Source organism: Nicotiana tomentosiformis, chromosome 1 (genome assembly GCF_000390325.3).
Source record: "Nicotiana tomentosiformis chromosome 1, ASM39032v3, whole genome shotgun sequence".
Lineage (NCBI taxonomy): Eukaryota > Viridiplantae > Streptophyta > Magnoliopsida > Solanales > Solanaceae > Nicotiana > Nicotiana tomentosiformis.
The window spans coordinates 1,100,879-1,123,512 of NC_090812.1; the positions used below are offsets into that span (position 1 = coordinate 1,100,879).

At 35.5% G+C, this 22,634-nt stretch overlaps 1 protein-coding gene across 1 annotated transcript; it reads right to left on the bottom strand.

Moving 5' to 3' along the window:
• Positions 1–6,051: 6,051 nt before the first annotated feature.
• LOC104105655 (uncharacterized) lies at positions 6,052–14,333 on the bottom strand. The gene is made up of 5 exons (XM_009614014.4): positions 12,640–14,333; positions 11,707–11,891; positions 10,351–10,521; positions 9,066–9,518; positions 6,052–6,741 (listed from the first exon to the last, which is right to left on the bottom strand). Exons 1-5 carry the CDS (start codon positions 14,129–14,131, stop codon positions 6,298–6,300), a joined length of 2,745 nt encoding a protein of 914 aa, XP_009612309.1. The 5' UTR covers positions 14,132–14,333; the 3' UTR covers positions 6,052–6,297.
• Between the last annotated feature and the right edge of the window lie 8,301 nt (positions 14,334–22,634).

Genomic DNA, 22,634 nt, shown 5'->3' on the forward strand with positions numbered 1-22,634 from the left:
TTGCAGCCTCAGTTAGTGCAGCTATGGCTCAATTGCCCCCAATTTCTGCACCTGCTCCTGCACCAGCTAGTGATGCCACTGCTGCATTGCCTGCTCTGGGAACTTTGGTTGGGGCTACTTTTTTGTCCTTCTTCGCTTATTACATGCACTAATTAAATTTGTTGACACAAAATGAGGGGGAAAATGGATTGTAATCATAGTGGGAATTAAGATCAATTAGAAAGGTAAAAAAAAGGGGGGGAAGAGGATGAAAAATTGAAGGAAATTCTCTTTGTGTAACAAATTATATATATGATCATCACCAACAAAATAAAATCATTATTTTGTGGTATATTATTATAAAATATTGTTGTCAGTTTTTGCTATGAAATGGTTAACTGCATTTATCATTTTGCATGTATTTGTGATTGATGGCGATATATCGATCAACCTCACAACTATCAATGGGATTAAGGCGAATTGTTGTAACTGAATCCCAAAAACAATTTTTCCGAACAAATGATGATCAGCTAAAAGTTTTTCAAGCTCTTCGGAATTGCATTGAACATAATTATCCATAAATACTCAATGCAGATAAATTTTATTCAGCAAGCAGTTGACACTAATCTTGCAAATCAAAACTGTGAAATAATTCACGGGAAAAAATGACCAATATTATAAGGTTCTCACTAAAATTAATTTATTTTAGGTAAAATGTATATTGATTAACAATAATCGGAAGACAAATTTTATGCAAAAATACACGTCATACACTTATTTTTCCTAATTACGATACTTGTTTATATATAAACTCCTTCGGTCCTTCTCGTGAGTTTAAATATGGGATTTTTACCTTCCTATACACTATTTGAAACTTTATTATCCTCCCTACTCAAGTTTCAATTTAATTACATGGCCGTATACAATTTACCAATTATGTACAAATAAGTTTTAAATGAGTAGCCCTTTATATTAGGAATTGAATCAGAAATATCAGTTATTTCCTTATCCATTTATACGTGTCCACTCTCTCTCTCTCTCTCTCTCTCTCTCTCTCTCTCTCTCTCTCTCTCTCTCTCTCTCCGTCTCTCTCTCTTCGTCTCTCTCTCCGTTTCTCTACTCTCCTTCTCTATTTTTCCCCCCAATTTTTGTTCATTTGATGTTCTCTGTTTTTTATGCTTTCTTGTTGTATAGAGTTTTAATGGAATTCATCAATGGATTTCAATCGTTTTAACTTAGCAATTTTCTTTCATGTCGCACAATTGGTGTTCAAATTGAAATTGCCAATCAATAAATTTTGAAGGTGTTTGATTCTCTAACATTGACAGCCATTAAAAAGCTTTGAAGCTTTGAAATCGAATTTGGGTTTTCAAAAACCATTATTTGTTTGGAATGGGTGTTGTTACAAACAATGGGGAATATTGTTTGGAGTTTATATCTCAATTTTGAGGGTGTTTTGGTGAAGATTAGACTTGATTTTGGTTGAATTTCATATTGAAACTCGAAGAAGAAGAAGAAGAAGAAGAAGAAGAAGAAGAAGAAGAACACATGGCATAGAATATACTTACGAAATTGTAGTAAAGTTGTATTATAATTGTATGTAAATTGTATTTTATTGTAGTTATATTTTTTTTATTTGAAAATGTTGTATGAAAATTGAAAAATAGCTATATAATGTATGAATCGTTGTATAAAATTTATATTTAAGTTATCAATACTATCTTTTTATATAAAGTTATTGATATGTATCAAAATTGTATTAAGAGAGTAAGTTTTGGTTGGAATTTTAGAGAGGAAGAAGCACACACCACAGACAAAATATATACAAATCATATGCAAAATATATACAAAATACATCTTGTATAAAATTTGTATAAAAATTATATTTAAGTTGTATGATATTGTAGTTGTATTTAACTAGGTAGAAATAATGTATGAAAGTTGTAGATAAGTTGTAAATAAGTTGTATAATAAATTGAGATACATTTGAGATACATGTGTCGTAAAGACAATTTTCGAACCAATTTCAGTTACGAATTTTGATTCAAACCAGTCCAAATCACTTTCAATTTTTCTCAACTTTTGTATATAACTTTGTCCAAGTATTTTTGATAAATTCCAGTCACAACCACTCAAAAACAACTAACAAATTTCAAATTTCAAAGTTGAAGTTGAATATTCTGAGATTGTTTAATTGAAATTTTGCAAATTTTAGTTTTCTTTCTCGACCAATAAAATGACTTTCAATGCTGAGACAATTGAAGTAATCGACATTAATGATTGAATCAATTTTTCCGTTTAAAATTTTGGGGATGAAAACTCCTATCTTCTTTTAAGTTAATTGTTGTTAACCCGGTTGTTGTATCGTAATCCTTGAATTTTGTGATGAAAGCTGCTTCTGGATTTGATTGCTAAATATTTTCGATCTGGAGAGAAGAGGGGAGAGAGGAGAGAAAAAAGGAAATGGGTGTAACTAAATCCCTTGATTGAAAGCATTAATAATGGATTGAGAGCCTTTTAAGGTGCAACGTATATAATTTGTAAGTAATCCTTGTTTAGGGCGGGTAATATACAAAATTAGAACAATTTTGGTAAATAAATTTTAAATATTGTATAGAAACGAAAAAATTCTTTTAAATATCCCATGCAATTTGTAATTCTATCTTCTTTGTAAGATAGCTAATTTCATCATTTTAATATAAAATAATTTTCGAAATTAATAGCTATAATTAAATGTGATTTAAAAATAATTTTATATTTTATTTCGAGATTATTATCTGAGCATATCCCACCAACCAAATGACCCTTCTAGGTTCAAACGAAAAGAGAAAAGAAACATAATTATACAATTTCCATAGTAAGGAGATCATTTTGTGAAGAACAATATTGAAAGGGGAGCAAGGCATAAATTCGATTATCATTTAGCAAAAGGTGTCAAACCTTACCCTTTAATAAAATGACACCCATTTCTCCAACAAGAATTCCCCCTATCCATATGGCATACATGCAATAACAGAATCTGTACCTCTTCAATTTGTTGTCACTCTAAAATATCACACAAACATATAGTTCCAAAACTTTGTTTCACTATAAACATATTGCCTTTCTCCAATCTCCCTCACTTTCTACCCCAAAAAGAAAGAAAAGAAAATTGTCATCAATGGCTAGGGTTTCCTGTATTTTTCTTCTTATGATTTTGATGGTTATTAGCTTGAAGATGACGGTGGCTCAGGACGTGGGATCAGAGGACAACATTGCACCTTCACCGGCGTTGGTGGCCGGCGATGGTTTTGCTCCGGCGACCTCTGTTGGATTTTTCTTTACTTGCTATGTAATTAATCTTCTTATTATGCATTGAGCTTTACTATATATGATGTATGGTGCTTGTAAAGTCACCTAATATGATTTTACTCTACCACTTGTACTTATTAGTATTATGCATTTGCATGTTGCAACTTCAATTTTTCTTGTGTACTTGTAATTACGTACTGTTTTCTTCATGTTTTTCTCACTTACTTCTTTCTTAACTTAAGTAAGACGAAGTAATAGTTTTCTTTAATTAGTCACGTCTAAATTTCTACTTTCTTGGTCTAACATGAAATGGATCAACATGTTCAGCAAAGATTCTTATATTAACTCAATTTGGAATTAAGGTGTAGTAGTTGTATGGATGGAAATATGAAGTAGTTATTTTGTAAAGCCTCATGTGAACACAGCATTGAGACATAGGAAGTAAAGCCTCAATTTTATTTGAAAAGGTGAGGCCTTAACTTATGGAATCAATGAAAGCCTAGAAAAATTATGAAGAGCAGCATTTACTTGTACAGATGAAATTCTAACTATAAGTTCACCGATCAAAAAGAAGAAATGAGAGAAAAATGAGACGAATCAGGGGGGGGGGGGGGGGGGGGGAAGAGAGAAATATGAGACGTGATGTTGCACTATTTTGAACATTCATATAGATATACTTTTAATGAACAGTAGCTTTGATTTTAAATTTAGATTATTTTGGCATAAACCAACAGAGCAAATCTTACTTTGTATTGGCAACCAGCGCTTCTTTGGTGTAACCTTTTGGTATTCGAAGCTTGTTCTGATTATATTGGGAGCTTAATTAGAATTTGTGTCTTGCATCAAGTAGTTAAGTGTTTCTTTTTGGTAAGAGGGAAACCCATAGCCGCTACAACCCCTGTCACAGCCTCTGCCCTTCGGGTGAGCACTTTGTGCGCATTGGTGGGTAAACCTCCCCTGTGTAATAGCCTGCAAACCACACAAGGGATGTAAACCGCACTAGGCAAGCCCTGTGCGACAGGCTCAACCCAGAAGGCATTGAGGGTGATTCAATCCTAGATCATTCATATGAATTATACTTGTTAGATTAAGATTTTTATTTTCAGGGTTTTTACTAAGATTAAGTCTTTGAATAAGCTAAAGGGGATTGCAACCATTAAATTGAACCCATCACACTTATTTGTTGGTGTTCGTTTTAATGTGATTTTAATATGATGAAAATAGCCGCATAAATGTCTTTGTTAAACGTACGTCACTGTGTCACGAGTTTTAGTTGTTCAATCAGAGGTAGAATTTGTCCTTTTCCGCTCCCAAAAAGAAATGTTTGAAAAGAATATATATATATATATATATATATATATATATATATATATATATATATATATATATATAAGAGAACCTAAAGTACATAGCTTTAAATAGAGCGATATGAATATTGCGGATTGATAGTAATTGATATTGACTAGTTTGAGAATGATCTCAACTGGTTTGAGATTAATGTGTAGTGGGTATTGTTTCAATTACATTTTTTCTAATTTCCAGAGCTTTAGCTAATCTATCTTTTGGTTTTTTAAATTTGTTTTGATTCGGTATGTTATCCAAATTTTTCTAATTCGTAATTTGTGTTAGCAGATGTTCTTTATTGGACTAAGCCAAGACTAGAGTAAATAGCCTTTTTATTTCAGAAACTAGACTGTCTGTTTATTTTCTTCAAGTAAATAATAAAAGGTAAATATATTTAAAGTGACAGATATCTAAGAATAAAAAGTAGAAAAAAGATTGTTAACAGGTTTGACAAGATTTGAATAGAAGAAAATAAAAATTTTGCCACGAAATGTGAAGAATCGGGAACGAAAAATAGAAACTTGATTGCCAAATGATACAATTTTCATGTGAGCGAGTTCTTGCCGCAAGTGCTGGCATGACCCCAAAAAAACAAATTTGAAGTCGCAGGAATGCCGATGGCAAACAGTGGAATGGATGATACGATGAGAAACCCAAACCCACACCTCGAATTAACAGCTTATTTGGATGGTTGTTACTCGTTATATCGTATTGTATTGTTATCCCAAAATAATATTTGTTTTGATTGTTTTATTTTACCCTTCACCTTCTTTTTTTTTTTAACTCCAAATCTCCCACCTATAACCTACTTTGTCTTCGTCCTTTTTTTTCCCGAACTACTGCCGCTTCCAACGTAAAATTGCTAATTTTGTTCCACTAATTTTGTTAGAATTTGCAAAGGGGTTTTCTTAAATTATTTTATACGTAATTCTTGATAAATTTAATATTTAAACAATCGAGGGTATTTTAGTAAACTTATCAGTTACAGTACAGTACCATACAGTCAAACCAAACAGCAAAATATTATTTAACAATAGCAAACAATACAATTTATCTAAACGTTGTATTTATAAAATGATACAATATAATATATTATAAAACGATGGATAACAACCATCCAAACAAGTAGCTCAACCTAAGAACATCAGAGAAACAACAATAAACCCAGTGAATTTTCACGAATGGGGTCTGAGTAACATGTAGGCAGTCTTACCCCTACCCTGGAACGGCAGAGAGGCTTGGAGAAAGTGGAAGCAAATCATAGATCATCAAAGAAAACAGAGCAAATCGTGCTCCTTTCAGCCACTTCTCATTCAAGTTCACTATCCATTATAACAGCGCAGATATCTATAGTTGAACTCAGAATGTATGATTGCATCACTGCACTTGAGGTAGCTAAAGAAGGAACTAACATAAAACATAATAGGAAAACACAAGTTTACGCAACGCATTAAATGATGAATTCTTGCAGTGTAACACTATAACTGCCATCCCCTTTTTTTAGGGATAGAGGATAAACAGAAGTGTATATTGAATAACAACTGATTTTCACAACCTCCATGGGCAAACTCAAGTTACAACAAACTAACATTAATTTACAGGATTACGAATGCAACTAGTAAGTTTAAAAGAAGGTCAAAATTTTCGAGTCCAACTAGTGCAGTAGAAGAATACAAACAACCTCTAAGAGCCTTGTCTCCTTCGTTTTATTCTTTCTAGAGCGCCAAGATGGCCATCACTATCTTTATTCTTGGCAGCAGAGTCGTCCTCTGCTTCATCACCTTCTTCCCTCTTACGGATTAAACCTCCAAACACCGCAGCAGGGACGTCCTTCTGCGCAATTTCAACCTTCTCTTCCTCTTCCGAATCACTTTCCTCAGGTAGCTCAATATCCTCATTGTTTGTCGTCACTTTCTGTCCATTTGACTCAACTACTCCTGCACTTACAAATCCAACTACCCGACTCTGTTCTTTGCCCTTTGCTTCATCTTCTGGGGGCACTAACTGCCTCTCAAGAGCTGCCATCTCATCATCAGCAACACCAGCTTTTTTCAACACATCCTTTGCTTCCTCAAGGGTCTGCATCTGATCCTTTTGCATGAGATACTCGGGTAGGATAAAATGTGTCTGCAGGTAAAAAAAGCATTTCAGTATGGTCCATCAACAGAATACAATAAATGCAGAAACAAGAGAATATGATCACATCAAACTCTTTCAAAGAATATTATTCCAGGTCCATGATGGTTCATATACACCACTACTTTAAAATTATCTGTAGGACGAAAAGGTCACAAATGTGCAACCAGCGGGAGGCGATAGAAAGGAGTTCCTCACAATCGTGGTTTTGCTCTAGGGATCTGCCGTAAACCCATATCATATTAAAACTCCATGATGCATGCTATAATTATACCCACAAAAAATGATGCATGCTATTTGCATATGAGTTTGTGTTATTGACAAAACTAGCAAGGATGTCAGCCAAAAACTAGAACTATACAGAAACTGAGTAAGCTAGTATTCTAGAATGTAAGGGTTACTTGAAGTAGGACGAGTAGAGGAACTGCAAATTGGATGAAAGCGAGTCAGTATGCTAATTCTTATCCGCAAATCAGCCCTTCCTGTAGGTTCTTTTCTCAAGGAATAAAGAATTGGAGGGGGGAAATCTTCATAGAATTTGAAAAGCAAATGACAAGTCGAAGGCGATAGAATATGAAAAATGTATTTATTTTTCATATTTCTAAGCTTAAGATTAAACAAAAGGATTTGCAAATAAAAGTGCTAATGCTACGACCACAAGATTTGCTTTATCTGGTATCAAACGGGAACTGCGAGCAAATAGAACACCTTTCAAGAGTATCAATACTGTCAAATGAATCATAAATGCATGAATGTGATGTACCAAGAAATCTGTGGTTCCTAATGGAATAGGCAACAAAGCCACCTTGCCACCCACTGACACTAAATCACCACCCCCCCCCCCCCACACACACACACACACACACACCAAAAGTTAAACTGGTACTTGATGTTGCACCAGGAGCCGTGCACCAGGTACTAAAGCATGGGTGTTTTGTTAATAACTACCACAAACTCAAATATTCTTTTTGATAGGTTGGATAATTGAAATATCTAGGCTCAATCTTCTCAGAAATGCAATGGTAGATGAAGATAGAACATATAAAACTAAAATAGGATAATTCAAATGGAGGAGCACTACAGGAGTACTGTGCAATAAGAAAATATCTAAGAAAGCTAGGAGCAAGTTCTGTAGAATAGTTCTGAGACCAAAAACGTTACAAAATGTAGCAATGATATAAAGAATAAACATTGGCTCTCAAAAGCCAATATATTTTTATCGGTGTTTCAAAAATACAAATGTTAAGAATATGTGATCATTCAAGAAAATAGCTAGAAATGATCAAATTAATCGAGGAACACAAACATGTGACATCGAGGATAAAATGAAAGGTTGGTTGCCTAAGATGGTTCGGCCATGTTTTACGTAGATCTCCAAATTCACTTATCCATTAGTGTCACATGTGATGATTTGAGATGCTAAAGGGGAAAGAGGTAGACCGAAAATCAAAAAAAGAAGTCCCAAAAGACCTAAAATCACTCAGAAATGCAGACTTAGATAAGAAAAAACACTGGTAACAAATGATCAATATAGGTAATACCAACCGATTAAGATATTTAAATCCATTAGATCTAATATTTGTCAGAAGTCATTTAGTTTGGTTAAAGACTTTTATACCATTGAAGGGAAAAGTGTGAGATTTAGAGAACATAAATTCACCCTTAAAAGACAAGTAAATTTTCAAAACTGGACTGCATGGACTGGAATATAACATAGAGGATCCACATAACCAACTCTGCTCGTTTGAGATTAAGGTGTAGTTGACTGATTTGATATATATAACATACGAAGCCCATGAGAGTTTATATACCAAAAAGTTTAAAATAATAGTTTCTTAGCTAAGTTGCTAAGAACTATGCTCTCTTCCTATTTTCAAGAAATCTCCTGGCATATAACATAAGTAGCTCTGGTACAATCAGTTTCCCAGTCAACGCAGAATTTAGCTGTCATCTTCCAAAGTTAATTATACGCCATGTTGGATGATAGACGTCGCAACTAATTGTTTTATTTTGATTAGGTTGGTAGTAACATTATCCTCTGTTCATCTGACCAGATCAATATTTCTTACCCACCCCCACCCCACCCCACAAAAAAAAACCTGTAGAAGCCATTAAGTACAAAAACAATTTCCCTCATTCGCCTTCTTTAATGCCACGGATACTCTTTTTATGGCCGGGGGGAGGGAGGATAGGTTATGCCACAGGTACTCTTTGGTCCCAATTCTTTGTGAGAATACTATTGTGCTCCCTAATTTACTCATCTTAAGTACATCATAGGTAACAAACTTAATGATTAATTGAACTTTTTTTTTTACCTGGCTGTAGCTTGCAGATACACTCCTCTTCACACGGAGCATCTCACGGAAGGTATCCTCGTTTCCATGCTGCACCTCAAACTCATGCCACTTATTCCAGAAATCAGTGTCTGATCTAGGGTCTGCGAATTGTGATGAGTGTTTGTATAGTGCACGGGCACGGTCGATCTCTCCCAGGCTCTTCTCCAGTTCAGCATACTTTAAGCACATAACTTTCACGTCCTTGTCTGGAAGCCCGGACTCAATTGCTTGTTCATATATCTCCCTTGTTCTTGGAACACCAAATATCTCAGCCGCACGAGCTATGTAAATCTCATACATGCTCAATTTCTCATTTGCTGGAACAGCTTTTGTAGCTTGATCATACACCCTCATAGCCCGCTTGGCAAGACCATAGTCTTCCTCTAATTTAGCATATTGAAGATACAATGGCTTCACAGCATCAGCAGGGGCCTGGTAGGAATTGAAACGGAGACAGTATGATGTGAGTATACCTAGTCAAATAGAATTTATGGAGCATGCTTTGATATGCAACTATGGAGACAAGAGGTAGTTAGACATTAAATAAGAGCCCCTACAAACAGCATTAAGCAAAATTCCTCCCATAATTTGGAAGTGCAATTATTATCCAAGAGATGGCCCATAAGTGGTGGCTGATGGGAGATGGATTTCCCGACACTTTCTTTTACAGAAACAGGTGGCTCACACAACAATATAGGTAGCCAATGATTTCTCCCATCAGTTTAAATCTGTTTTCAAAAAAAGATCCGCTAATTATTCTTCTTTTATTTACAATATTAAGTTACACCAGAAAAAGTGCTGGGCGATAGTTGATTGATTGACACTAAATTGGACCCCAAGAAGAGGTGGATGTTCCTGCTGTGCAAGAGGTATGCAAGTCCAAGGAGTTCTAAAGAATATCAGATCTGTACAAACAGTCAAAAGAGTGACTGCTGCCCTTATGTATATTCTACATGCATAATCATATGATATTGTTAATGAGAAGCAAATGTCCCACTATCAGAGAGATTGGTAACATCTCTACAAGTTCATTAAGGGAGATGGAGAAAAAAACAAGGAAAACTCGTGAGATTTTATACATAAGATGAGAACCATACCAAAAAAACAACGAATCCTTGAACTCCAATAATGACAATTGATAAACTTACTTTTTTGGAGCATATTAGGATTCGATTTTACAGTTCAGAATTATATCATAACAAAACAAAGTTTTATTTGTTGACTAAACACAAAAGTCAACAAAATGGTACTGTCATATACATACCTCTTCTACAGCATGCTCAAATAACTCTCTAGCTCGTTCCAGCTTTGACTTCCCATATCTCTTCACAAATTTGGAAAGATAGGTAACCCATATATCCTTTACATGTGGGTACTTGAAGATCTTCACACCCCTCTCATAAACCTTGAATGCATCCTCAAAGTACTTATGATCCTACACAAAATGAATATGAGACATTACGTTAAATCCAATTGCACCAGAGAACAAAGAAATCTAATATTCTTTTCTTGAATTCTTTGAATTTTGCACCTCTAATGTATGCATCTTTTTTTCCCTTAATCTTCACTTTATCCTCTTGCTTTTATGAGTTACATCTTAATATTTTAATTTCTTAATGAAATAATAGAAGAGTCATTTTGTGATGGATAAAATCATAAAAATAGTAATTACGTAATTAACAAAAAAGCAGAGTGAAGGGAGGGAAGATGAAAAAATGGGGGAGTCCAGGGAAAAGTGGCCAAGCACCAGTAGTGAAGCCATCCAGTAAATAGTCACTATCTATGCAAAGGGCTCCTTCCAGGTGGCAAATCAATAACATTTAAGATTTCCAGGTCATAAAAGTAAAGAGTGGAAGGATTTCAGGCTGTAAGCAGACATTACGATAGGATCGTGCAGCATAAGTACATCGCTCCATTACATGGATTTGTGTAGAAGACACAATCTGATATTTGTCACAACATTCTTTTGGGGGAATTAAAAAGAAATTTCGCCTAGCAAGCCACAAACCAAGTAGTAAGTAGTTCTTTAATAAAACTCAAAGACGTTATTTAGCTTTCCAAGTGAGGAGAAATGATAGAATGGAAAATTCACTATTCTAGGGGAAAAGATTTAAAATAGCTGTTGGATCATGGTAAGTTACGTACACAATGAAAGTTATCAAGCACTTCTTAGTGACAACTTAGTATCCCACGTGTCTTGTTAAACCAACAAATATGCTATCTGAGATCTTTTTAATCTGATGAAAAAAAAAAGAGGTCTTTATAATCTGGAGATTACTAGCTTGTTCATGTTCCCTTCCCTCTTTCTCCCACTATTGCCCCTTATTCCTTTTCCTTTCATTTTCACCCTTCCAACTCCACTTTTTTTCTTCTGGGTAATTCAATCCCTATTTTGCCCTCACAGAATTATCTCTTCTAAAGCTTTTGCAAAAGAATCAATAGGTTAAGGGGTAAATCGTATATAATTGAAAAAAAGGAGGAGAAGGTGCAAACCAAGAAATGGTTCATACATTAGGGACGCAAAATGCAAAAAAACTCCCCATTCTTTTAAGAGCATGTGAAACAGTAGGATGATAAGATGAGAACAAAACTCAGCAGTGATTGCAAGTAAAATGCATACCTCCAGAAGTACTGCATAGTTGATTATAATCTGGGGTGTAGCAATTTTCAGATCCAAAATTCTCTCATATACTGCGCGAGTTGACTCTAAGGTTCCTAGACTCTCCTCCAAATCCACATACAATAACCAAAGCCTTAGAGATTTGTGTAACTTCATCTGCACTGGTTCATTTCCATCAGCAGCAACTGCATATTAAAATATGAATAGAGCACCCCAAGAGTTAGCCCATATATCCATACAGCATTAATCGATTAGAATAATATTAGATATCTTGATCCCTCAGTCATGATATACTAAATGTTATCTTAAAACATTTCAGCTGCATTTTTATAGACTGAGATTGACTGATCATGGAGTTCCAAAAACACAATTAAAAGCATATGGTTAGTTTTATAGACAGAAGGGTCCAAAAGTAGAGACAAATTTTACCTTTTGCTATATTTCAGTTTCAAAAGGAATTGTCTTTGAATCTTCTATGGGCTGTCTAAAATATTTCCAATTGCAAGCTTTTTTCTCACTATTTGTTACTTCTGTTGATTTTTTTACTTCAAAAGTAACACGAGACCCACATTTACTTTTATCCAGCAGGCCCTGGCACTTTTCTTATTTACATATAATGCTATACCTACAAAGGGGAATTAATAATACTGAGAACAGAGTATCATGTTTGCCACTGAACTTGTATCTGCATTTCAACTCCGCTTCTGCTGCTGTATACTGTCTTTTCAGTTTTTTCATATGACAATTTTTCAAAATTTAGTTACTGATAAATGGTACTACCCATATAGTACTATATTTGCATTCCATTAGTCAATTAGATCTAATGTTGAACCATTACTTAGGCATGATGGGCTAAATACTTAACAAGTGACTAGAATAAAGAAACAATCATGAGAAAAAAGGAGCTCAGATACAAAGGAAAGCCAGAGTTACCTCTCCTCTTGACCTCAACAGTTGGTTCAGCAGTGGCACGTCTCATCAGTTCCAGAGCACCCTTGAAATTCCTGTGCCGTAGTTCCATCTCTGCCCATTCACACCAAACACTAGCAAGATGATCCACAGTTTTGTAGTTCACCTGAACTGCCTTATCAAAGATGACTCTTGCATTTGCAATATCCTTGTGGTTTTCATAAAGCTTTGCAAATGCAACCCACAAAGTATGTGGCTTTCCCACAGCCTTCATTGGGTCAATAGTTCTAACTGCCTCAGTGTATGTTAATATTTGCTTCGTCGGATTCCCTTCAAAAAGTTTTACCCTTCTATGCCATTGTTCCACGTTATGTGGATTTTGCCTTAGAAGGACACTATTCGCAAGTTCCGGCCTCCTATCCATAAGATGCTCTAGTCTCGCTAATCTCAAATCAACATCCTTATCATCATTTAACCAAAACTCTCTAAGTTTCTTTTCCAATTTTGCCACATTCAACCTATCATCCTCCTCGTCCACATCTTCCTCCACCCCAACCTCACCGTTACTCTCTTCATCCTCCACCTCGCTGTCACTCATCTCCTCCATTTTCAAGGCAAGCATACTCTCCTCAAACTGCGAGTATGCATCAAAAATAACACTAAAATCCCTAACAGTGACCACAGTGGTCATCCCTTCTTCGAAAATATCCCTTGCCTTCTCAACCAACTTCCTCCTTATGTAATAATCCGCCAAAGACGTCCAAAGCCTCCCAACCTCATCCGTAAACTTCTTAATCCCTCCTCGTATTATGGCATCCACATTCAAACCCGAAATTTCAGTAGCATGCTGTGTTAACAAGTCACACAACTCCAACCAAAGCCTATGTTTAGTCTTCCCTTTAATAGAATAAAACTGATCATCATTCAATACACCGGCTAACCTCTCGGACGCCTCCTGCCACAGCTCGGAATTCAACAAAAACTCAAGCAAATCCTCAATATGTGAAGGGTCATACTTCAAGTACCTCCTATAAACCCTAAGTGAAGTTTCAATAGGAATTCCCCTTTGACTAACAAACACTAAATAAGGTTCCCAAATCCTATCATGCTGAGTAACAGGCAATGCACATAATGCTCTATCAAATGTGCGTCGGGTTCGGGTAACGAGCTTTTGCTCAGTTAAACTTACCAAGTACATGATCCAAATCCGCGGCATTTTGTGCATCGTAACGAGAGCTCTCTCGAAAGTGTTGTTTAGGGTTTGGAACTGCGAGTGAGTAACTGGAAGATTCCGAACTAATTCGAGGCGTTCGCGGAGATACGCATGCCATAATTTGTAACTTCCGGGTAGAGCTTTTAGAGCTCGTTCGTAAATCACTGCTCGTTTTTTGAATGGCGAATCTGCTCGTGCCACTAGATAACGCCACCACAGCTTTAAGCTGAACGGGTTGCGGAGGAGCTCTTCCTCGTAAGGAAGGTCGTCTTGGCTAGGGTAGAGCTCTTTGGGGATTGACATTTTTGGATGTTATTTTGAATTTGGTATGAAATGGGATTTTGGATTGAATAATGCTTTGTTTAGGAATGAGAGTATTATATAAAGAGTTCAGAAAGAGGACCGCCGGCGCAAATCGCCGGAGCGAATACTGGGTTTTTTGCAGGGATGAAAAACCCTTATTCAAAACAGATCGAGGATTAGGAAGATGGAGACCGAACCGGCCCAAAGCTCCGGTCTCTTTTTTTCCTTTGAGATTTTTTCTTTATGCCTTATTTTAATTTAAATAAATAATATCCGTCCAAATATTTAGTAGGCGTTTAGACATAAAAATTATAAATTTTGAAAAAAAATAGTATTTGAAGTTAAGTAAAAAAATAGTATTTAGAATTTAAAATTATGTTTAGACATGCATTTCACTTTAAAAAAAATATAATTTTGTGAGTGGAAAAAAATGACTTTTTTGAAAAACTCATTTTCGAAAAATTTATGGAGAAACACATTTTTGAAAAAAGATTCAGAAAAAAAAATTAAAAAAATTAAGGACAAACGGGTCCTTAGCCATTGCGGGGATAAACTTTTTTTAAAGAAAAAAATAAAAAATATTTACGTAAATAACCAAATAAAAATTCACAATCCAATGTAAAAGTATGATAAATATAAATTGATGCTAATGACAATTATCATGTAAACTAAATGCCAAAAAGTAGGATGAAAAATCAATTACATGTCCAACTTTGACAATATATATATATATATAGAGAGAGAGGGGGACCTTTAAATGTCTACTTTAAGTTATTTTTTTTTTCGAAAAGTGCTTATATTAACAAATAAGAAAAAGTATAAGGCACCTAAGAGTGTGGCCTAATGTTAATGAAATAGGTTGAGAATTATGAGGTTTCATATTCAAAATACATCGAAAATAAAAAATTTAGATGACTTCTTCTCGTTTATTCAAACCTTGGTGTTGCTCTTGAAAGTAGCAGGTATTCCGTTAAATTAACTGAGGTACGTGCAAGCTAGTCTGACATCACGATTATTAAAAAAAAAAAAGAGTACACGGATTGTAGTGCAGGAGCACCATTGTGTCCTTACTAACTTTCAATTTGAAATGAGTGATAAATTTACCATTCAACTTTTAATTATAATTTCTTAGGTTAATTTTTCATTATACAAAATACATAAGTTACCACCTAACTATGGATCAAATCCTTATTACACATTTTTTACGGATGAAAATTATATTACACACTCAACTTTTCTAGAGTGTGTCTAAGACACACCACTTGTTTCTTGACCAATTTTTCATAATATGTGTAATGTCATGCACCAATAAGGTCGTGACACGCATTATTAAACACTTAAAATTTACATTTATACCCCTAAGCAATTCTCATCTCCCTCTTTTGCAAGCATCATCTTTGACAAAAAAAAAATGACGCCACCTTCAAATTCAATAAAACTTTAGGAGCCCAAGCCAAATTTTTAAAATCAAATAGCTCATTTTACAATCAAACAGATTGTTTCACTTCCAACGCACCTAATAACTTATTGTTAATTCATTTAAAGACCCATTTAAATTTCACAAAACCTAAGGGTTCTAGGTAGAGGTGTTCGTCGGTCGGTACAATACGGTATTTAGACATTTTGGTTTGGTATTTTCGGTATTCGATTTCTTAAAATGCTATACCAATACTGTAACTATTTAAATTCGGTATGGTTCGGTTTTTCTACTTTCGGTTTCGATTTATTCGGTTTGATAACTTTGATTTATTCGGTTTAAATACCAACTAGTGCATAGAGTCATAGACTGTAATATTCTTAATTAACGTACTCAAAAGTACAAAACTAAAAATATTTGTTGAAAATCAACAAATATCAACCCATAGAGAGAAAAATGTACATAAAGAAATAAATTTAACTATTAGAAATATCTTGTTGATTACTTAGAGTTAATTGATGAACCTAGAGAATAAAAGAAAGTAAAATTTTAGATTTTTTATATTTATGTTATAATTAATAATATGTGTATTGTATAATATAATATAATATATATTTCAGTACGATATCGATATTTCGGTATTTCATTTTAAAATACCAAATACCATACCTAATACCAATATATTTTTAAAACTTAAAGCAAATATCATACCGAATACCAAAATATCGAATACCAAATACCAAAATTTTTAATTTCGGTACGGTAATTCGGTATTTACCAAATTATGCACATCTCTAGTTGTAGGTTGACAGTTAGTAGTGTGTACCTCCTAGGCTTACCAATAGTACTAGAACTATTTTTATATTATCTTAGTCATGGTTCTTTATTATTATATTTTGTGGCATTCACGTTTGTCACCATATTTCATTGTTGTCACCATTGTTTGCTACTTGGTTGCTTTATCTTATCTCTATTGTTTCTTGAGCCGAGGGTCTATCGAAAATAGCGTGTCTATCTTTGTAAGGTGAGGATAAGGTCTGCGTACACACTACCCTCCTTATACCTCATTTATGGGATTATACTTGTGTTTGTTATTGTTGTAGTAAATCCTTAGTTTTTTGGTTCTTTATCTTTTATTTTTTTTCATTCACTTTTCTTTTTCAGTTTGTTTTAAGATTTAATTTGTTGTCTTCTTCCCCATATTATCTCTGTTCACAACTTTCAGAAAATTGATAAACAAAGCTAAATAATTAAGGAAAATTACAAAGCCCCATTGCCTCCTTATCGGCACACACCAATAGAATGCATAGATTCTCTTTTCATTCTCCACCCATCTTCTCTTTATCCGACGCCACCATGAATAGCCGCCTATCAAAGGTCGGGTCGAGTTTCCATTCATTTTTTCACGGTGAATTGCGATGTTAAGTTCATGAATTTGTAATGTTTTTATCTTGATTGTTTTTCATAGTTTTCTTCTATATTTATTTTCAAGTAAATGCTCGACATCCACACCTTCCTATCGTAGGTAATATCCTCGGTAAGCTGAAGCAATGACATGTCCTGCCAAATAACCTCTCCCCCAATACTTCTTAGGCCTACCTCTCCCTTTCTCAAACCCGCCATGGACAACCCCTCACACCTCGTGACCGGTGCATCTGCGTCTCTCCTCTTCACATGTCCTGTTATACCCCATGTTTTCGTACGTGAAAGTACGCCGTACGTAAATTGATGAAATCTCGGAAATGAGATGTTACATCCCGCATTTTCGTACGTTAAAGTTTCGTCGTAAGTTAATCGACGTAAGTTCGAGAATGAGATTACTTCGGGATTATAAGTATTACACTGTTTTAAACAAGTGATAAGTGAATTCGTGAAGGTGAGAGGGTAAGCAAATTGAAGAAAATAATTTTCGTCGAAGTTTGTCAATTGGGATAAAATACGGTCCTAGCTATAATACCATGTATTCATGTACTAGTGCCATACAAGGTACCACATGACCATGATAGTAAGGTGTATAAAGTATGTTAAAAGTGAGTGATATTTTAAGTAATTTTTGAGATAATTCTTAATTATGTGGGTAATTGATTAATTATTAGATTAGTTGGGATTAATAGTTGATTAAGGAAAAGGAGTGAATATTTGGATAAGGTTAAGGAGGCATTAACGTGGCAGCATACTATGCTCACCTAATGACTCTTAAATTCAAGTGGAAACGTGGCAAAGTTAGATGAATTTTGGTGGCCAAGTCTTACTAAGTGGGGCCCACACTCAAATATTAAAAGAGTCCTCTCTAATTCATTATTGAATCTCTACAAAGTTCAAGGAAGCTTCATCAAACTCATTCATAAAAGATTAGATGTTAGCATCGTGATTTTGCTACAAAAAATCATACGAGACTACGTAATATTATAGTAACGGGATTTTGCGATTCTAAGGGAGTACGGTACAATCTTTCTGAAAGAATATCATATGGATTTTTTCCTACTTCGATCCACCGTTACATGTTTTGTCGCAATCAACGTGTGTTAGAGGGATCGTCAAGAGAATCGTTTCAAGTATGTTAAGGCTATCCCTTCTTTCTTTTGGCATGATCCATACGATACAAATGAAATGAGTAAACGCACAATTCTCATAAATGAGTCTATTCATAGAAGTACTAGGGGTGTCTATATTCTTGATTCCCCATGTGAATTATTATTATATCTTCTGTTCATGGGTCTCAGAAAAATACGTATTTGATAAAGTTTATCAGAAAGGCATATTGATTCTATGACATTCCGAGAAATCTTATTAATGTATTTTTTTATGCATTTCATGCATTTATAGATGTAAATTGACTCATGACCAGATGGCGTTATATACGCGTATATTATATGTATATGGGATATGGGAAAAGGTTATGGCGTTATATACGCACCACCACCTGATCAGTTGGTATACGTTGATAATTTTCCCACAGTGGCCGAGATGATATGATGGGATACTCTCAGAGGCTTGATGATGTTGTGAACGCATATACCTAAGCATGGTATGACATTTATACGCATATGCATGACATTATAAATATTAATGATTCATAGAGTTATTCAGACTTACATGTTGAGTCTTTTACTTCATGTTTCTCTCATGTCTATTATTTACTGATTTTCAATCCTTACATACTAGGTACATTATTTGTATTGATGTCTCTTTTGCATGTGGACGCTGTGTTTTATGCCCGCAGGTCCCGTTAGACAGATTGAGAGTCTTCCAAGTAGGCTATCAGCTCAGCGGAAGGTGTTGGTGTGCTCCATTTGCTCCGGAGTTGCTATTGGTCAGTATGATTAGGACATGTGTTGATTGGTATGGCGGGGCTTTGTCTCGACCTTTATGATATTTATGTACTCTTAGAGGCTTGTAGACAAATTTCATGTATACAGATACTTGTATGGCCTTGTCGGCCTATGTTTTAAGTATATAATGGGTCACATTGGCCTTATAGGCTCGTATGTCACAGATATGAGTTTCTATATCAGGTTGGGTTATTCTATGTCGGGTATTCCCTTTTGTTTACTCTGTTTATCTCATGATGGACCCTTCTGGCCCACTTACCTATGATGATCTAATAAGAAAGAGATGTTATGTTGGTACTCGGTTGAGTAAGGTACTGAGTGCCCGTCGCTGCTCATCGATTTGGGTAGTGACAAAAGTGGTATCAGAGCAGTTCTGTTCTAGGGAATCTACAAGCCGTGTCTAGTAGAGTCTTGTTTATGGGTGTGTTATGCACCACACTTATAAGCAGGAGGTTACAGGGCATTTAGGACTATCACTCTTTCTTCTTGCTCTAGATCGTGTGGTAGAGCTCAATTGTAAGAACTCAATTTCCTAAACTCTATCTTATTCATAATCTAATGATGCCTACATGTAACGACTCGAACGGTCGTTTTGAGCATTTGCACTTCGCTCGCTAGTTTGGGGGCACGAGTAGCTCCGTATGATGTATTAGGACTTGTGTGCACAATTTGAGTTCATTCCGAGTTGATTTGATATGTTTCGACGCGAGTTTTTGGAAGTCGAAAGTTCGAAAGTTTTTTAAGTTTGATTTGAGGTGCGTTTCATCGTTTCGATGTTGTTATGCATAATTTGAGCCTCGAGTAAGTCTGTGTTGTATTATAGGACTTGTTGGTATGTTCGTATGGGGTCCCGAGGGGCTCGGGTGAGTTTTGCATAGAATTGAGTTGTGTTGCGCTCGTTTTTCATATGTTTCGACGTCGTTGTTTCAAGCATAAATGGTACCACATTGAACAAATGAGCTCTGATTTCTATTTTAGTTGAAGCATTAGATCCGCATCGTAATTATGGATTCGTAGCAAAAAGAATCATCAAATTTGAACATCGTATAAGGACTTTAGGGTCATTTTACTAAGAATTGGGTTGCTAGATTTTTCAGATTAATTATGAAATTGCCACTGATTTCGTATTTAAAAATCTACACTATTTCCAAATATTGAAACCAACATATCTCCTTCATTATAAAGTTAAATGGAGTGATTCAAAAGTCTATCTTGATTGAAATTTCACAAGGAATCTATTGGAGGCATCAAAAGCAAGTTTTGGGATCGTTTTTCATGCAAAACGAGGTAGAACTGCTGGGCAAAAGTACTTAATATCGGAGGTTTGTTCATTTGGTCATATTTTGAGTTGGGGAGCTATGATTTGGACAATTTTTGGAGGCAATTTTTACCATATGGATTGGGTTAAGTGTTCTATACTCGATTTTGGTTATATTTCATGAATACATCTTCGTTTTTGGCATTTGATTGATGATTTCAAAGTAAAATTTGGGGGTTTTGTCTAAAATTTAATAGAAGTGAATATTTGAGTTTTGAACATCGATTCAGAGTCAAATTTGAGTGAAACTAGTATGGTTGGACTCATAATTAAATGGATTATCGAATTTTGTGAGTTCGTGTTCCGGGGTGCGGGCCTGGGTTGGGCTTTTGGCCGATTTTGGGCTTTTGATTAAAGATTCGACCTTTTTCGATTGGGATTGGTTCCTTTAGCATCGTTTGATGTATTTGAGTTATTTTTGGTTAGTTTCGAGCCGTTCGGAGGTCGGAACGTGTGGGATGGTATTTTTGGAGCATCGCTTGGCTTGCTCAGTATTGGAATTGGCTTGTTCGAGGTAAGTAACTCTTCTAAACTTAGTGCTGAGGGTATGAAACCCGAATTACGTGCTATGTGATTGATGATGAGGTGACGCACATGCTAGGTGACGGGCGTGTGGGCGTGCATCATATGAATTGTGACTCCGTTGTTTTCATGGCACTGTTTAGTGGCCCTATTTTGTTGATATCTGTGTTATCACCATGTGAATAAGTAACTGAGCTGTCAATCGTGCTAGATAACCTGTTTAGGCTTTATGTTGATATTGCTAGGACCCATAGTGGTCGTTTCTTGTTGTCATCTCATCGATTTCATTAATATTTCGTACTCAATCATATTCATGCATTCATATCATATCTCAATCTCAGTTGTCGTTTATTGATACATCATATCATTGTTGTCGGGCTAGTTTCATGACATTGTGAGCCCGTGAGTGATATTGGAGAGATTGATGACTGAGTGAGGCTGAGAGCGTGATTATGAGTGACATTAGGGGATCGAGCTGCACGTTGCAGCATGTTATATTGATTTATGCCTGGATCTGGCTTATGATAGCGCTTGGGATATAGGAGCCCTTCCGGAGTCTGTACACACCCCCAGTGAGCGTGGATGATATTATAGAGGGATGGATTTCCCTGGACATGAATTTGTCCGAAGTACTTGATATCTGGAGATGGATTTCTCCACAGGGTTGGATTGCCCTTTTTCCTCGATATTGGATGACTTATAGTCAGTGTTATATATGTTCCGGGATGGATTTCACTGGGCCGTATGGGCCATATACAGTACCGAGTGGTTGGGCATGATGAGTGAAAAGTGTGAGATAGTGAGATTGAGTACTCTGAGAGTGTGAGTACATGATTCATCTCTGAGATACATGGTATTGGCATACACATATGACATACAGGCATAGAGATGTATTTTTCCTCATGTTATACGGTATCACGTCATTCATGAATTTTTACACACATTGATGTGTGGGCATAGAGAGGTATTTCACACTTGCTATTTGGAAAGAAAATGAAACATCTAATTTATTGTGGAAAGGATTTTTGGAAAAAATTACAGTTTTCAAACTATATCATATTTTACGACGATTTCGGTAAAGGATTTGAGTTTTCACTGATATTCTTGAAAAGTGGAACTATTTTCGGAAAATTATGAAAAAGCTGAGTATTTTTATCTCTGAGTTACTTTCCTATTTATATGCTTTACATTGTTATGAACTGCTATTGGTTATTGGTGTTGGACCCGACCTATGATCCAGCTCGTCACTGCTTTCAACCTAAGGTTAGGTTTGTTACTTACTCAGTACATAGGGTCGGTTGTACTGATACTATACTTCTGCATATTGCATGCAGATGTTGGCTTCTGTTGTTGTTGTGCTCGATGGTTACCGGATTTGAAGATGTACATGCGTTCCTGTTGTAACCGCCTCTTGTTCATGGTAGCCTTAGATTTATAAATACTCAGTTTATGTACTTTTCAAACAGAAGATGTATTTACTTCATATCATCTTTGTAAATTCTATTCTTAGAAGCTCATGATTTGTACTACCAATCCTAGGGGAATGTATTAGATTTAGATAATTCCTTTTGTTTAATTTTCTTATTAATATTAGTGGAATTGGATAGTTATTAGTTGGATTACCTAGCGGGTTGGGTTAGGTGCCATCACGACTAGTAGATTTTGGGTCGTGACAGATTGGTATCAGAGCTCTAGGTTCGTAGGTTCTACTTGTTATGAGCAAGTGTCTAGTAGAGTCTTGCGGATCGGTATGATGCTGTCCATACCTATCTTCGAGAGGCTACAGGACATTTAGGATATACTTCCCATCTTTCTTTCCTTATCGTTCGACATTGATTCAGCTTGAAGCGTAACTCTTTGAATTCCTTCCACGCATTCGTATGCACATGTGAGCGCTCGGTATCAGCTGTGCAT

Excerpts from the sequence above, each read along its gene's own strand:
- LOC104105655 (XM_009614014.4), bottom strand. The coding sequence starts at position 14,131 with ATGTCAATCCCCAAAGAGCTCTACCCTAGCCAAGACGACCTTCCTTAC. Across the intron at positions 11,892-12,639 it reads TGTTGAGGTCAAGAGGAGAG|TTGCTGCTGATGGAAATGAA; the intron begins GTAACTCTGGCT and ends TTTAATATGCAG. Across the intron at positions 10,522-11,706 it reads ACTATGCAGTACTTCTGGAG|GATCATAAGTACTTTGAGGA; the intron begins GTATGCATTTTA and ends CATTTTGTGTAG.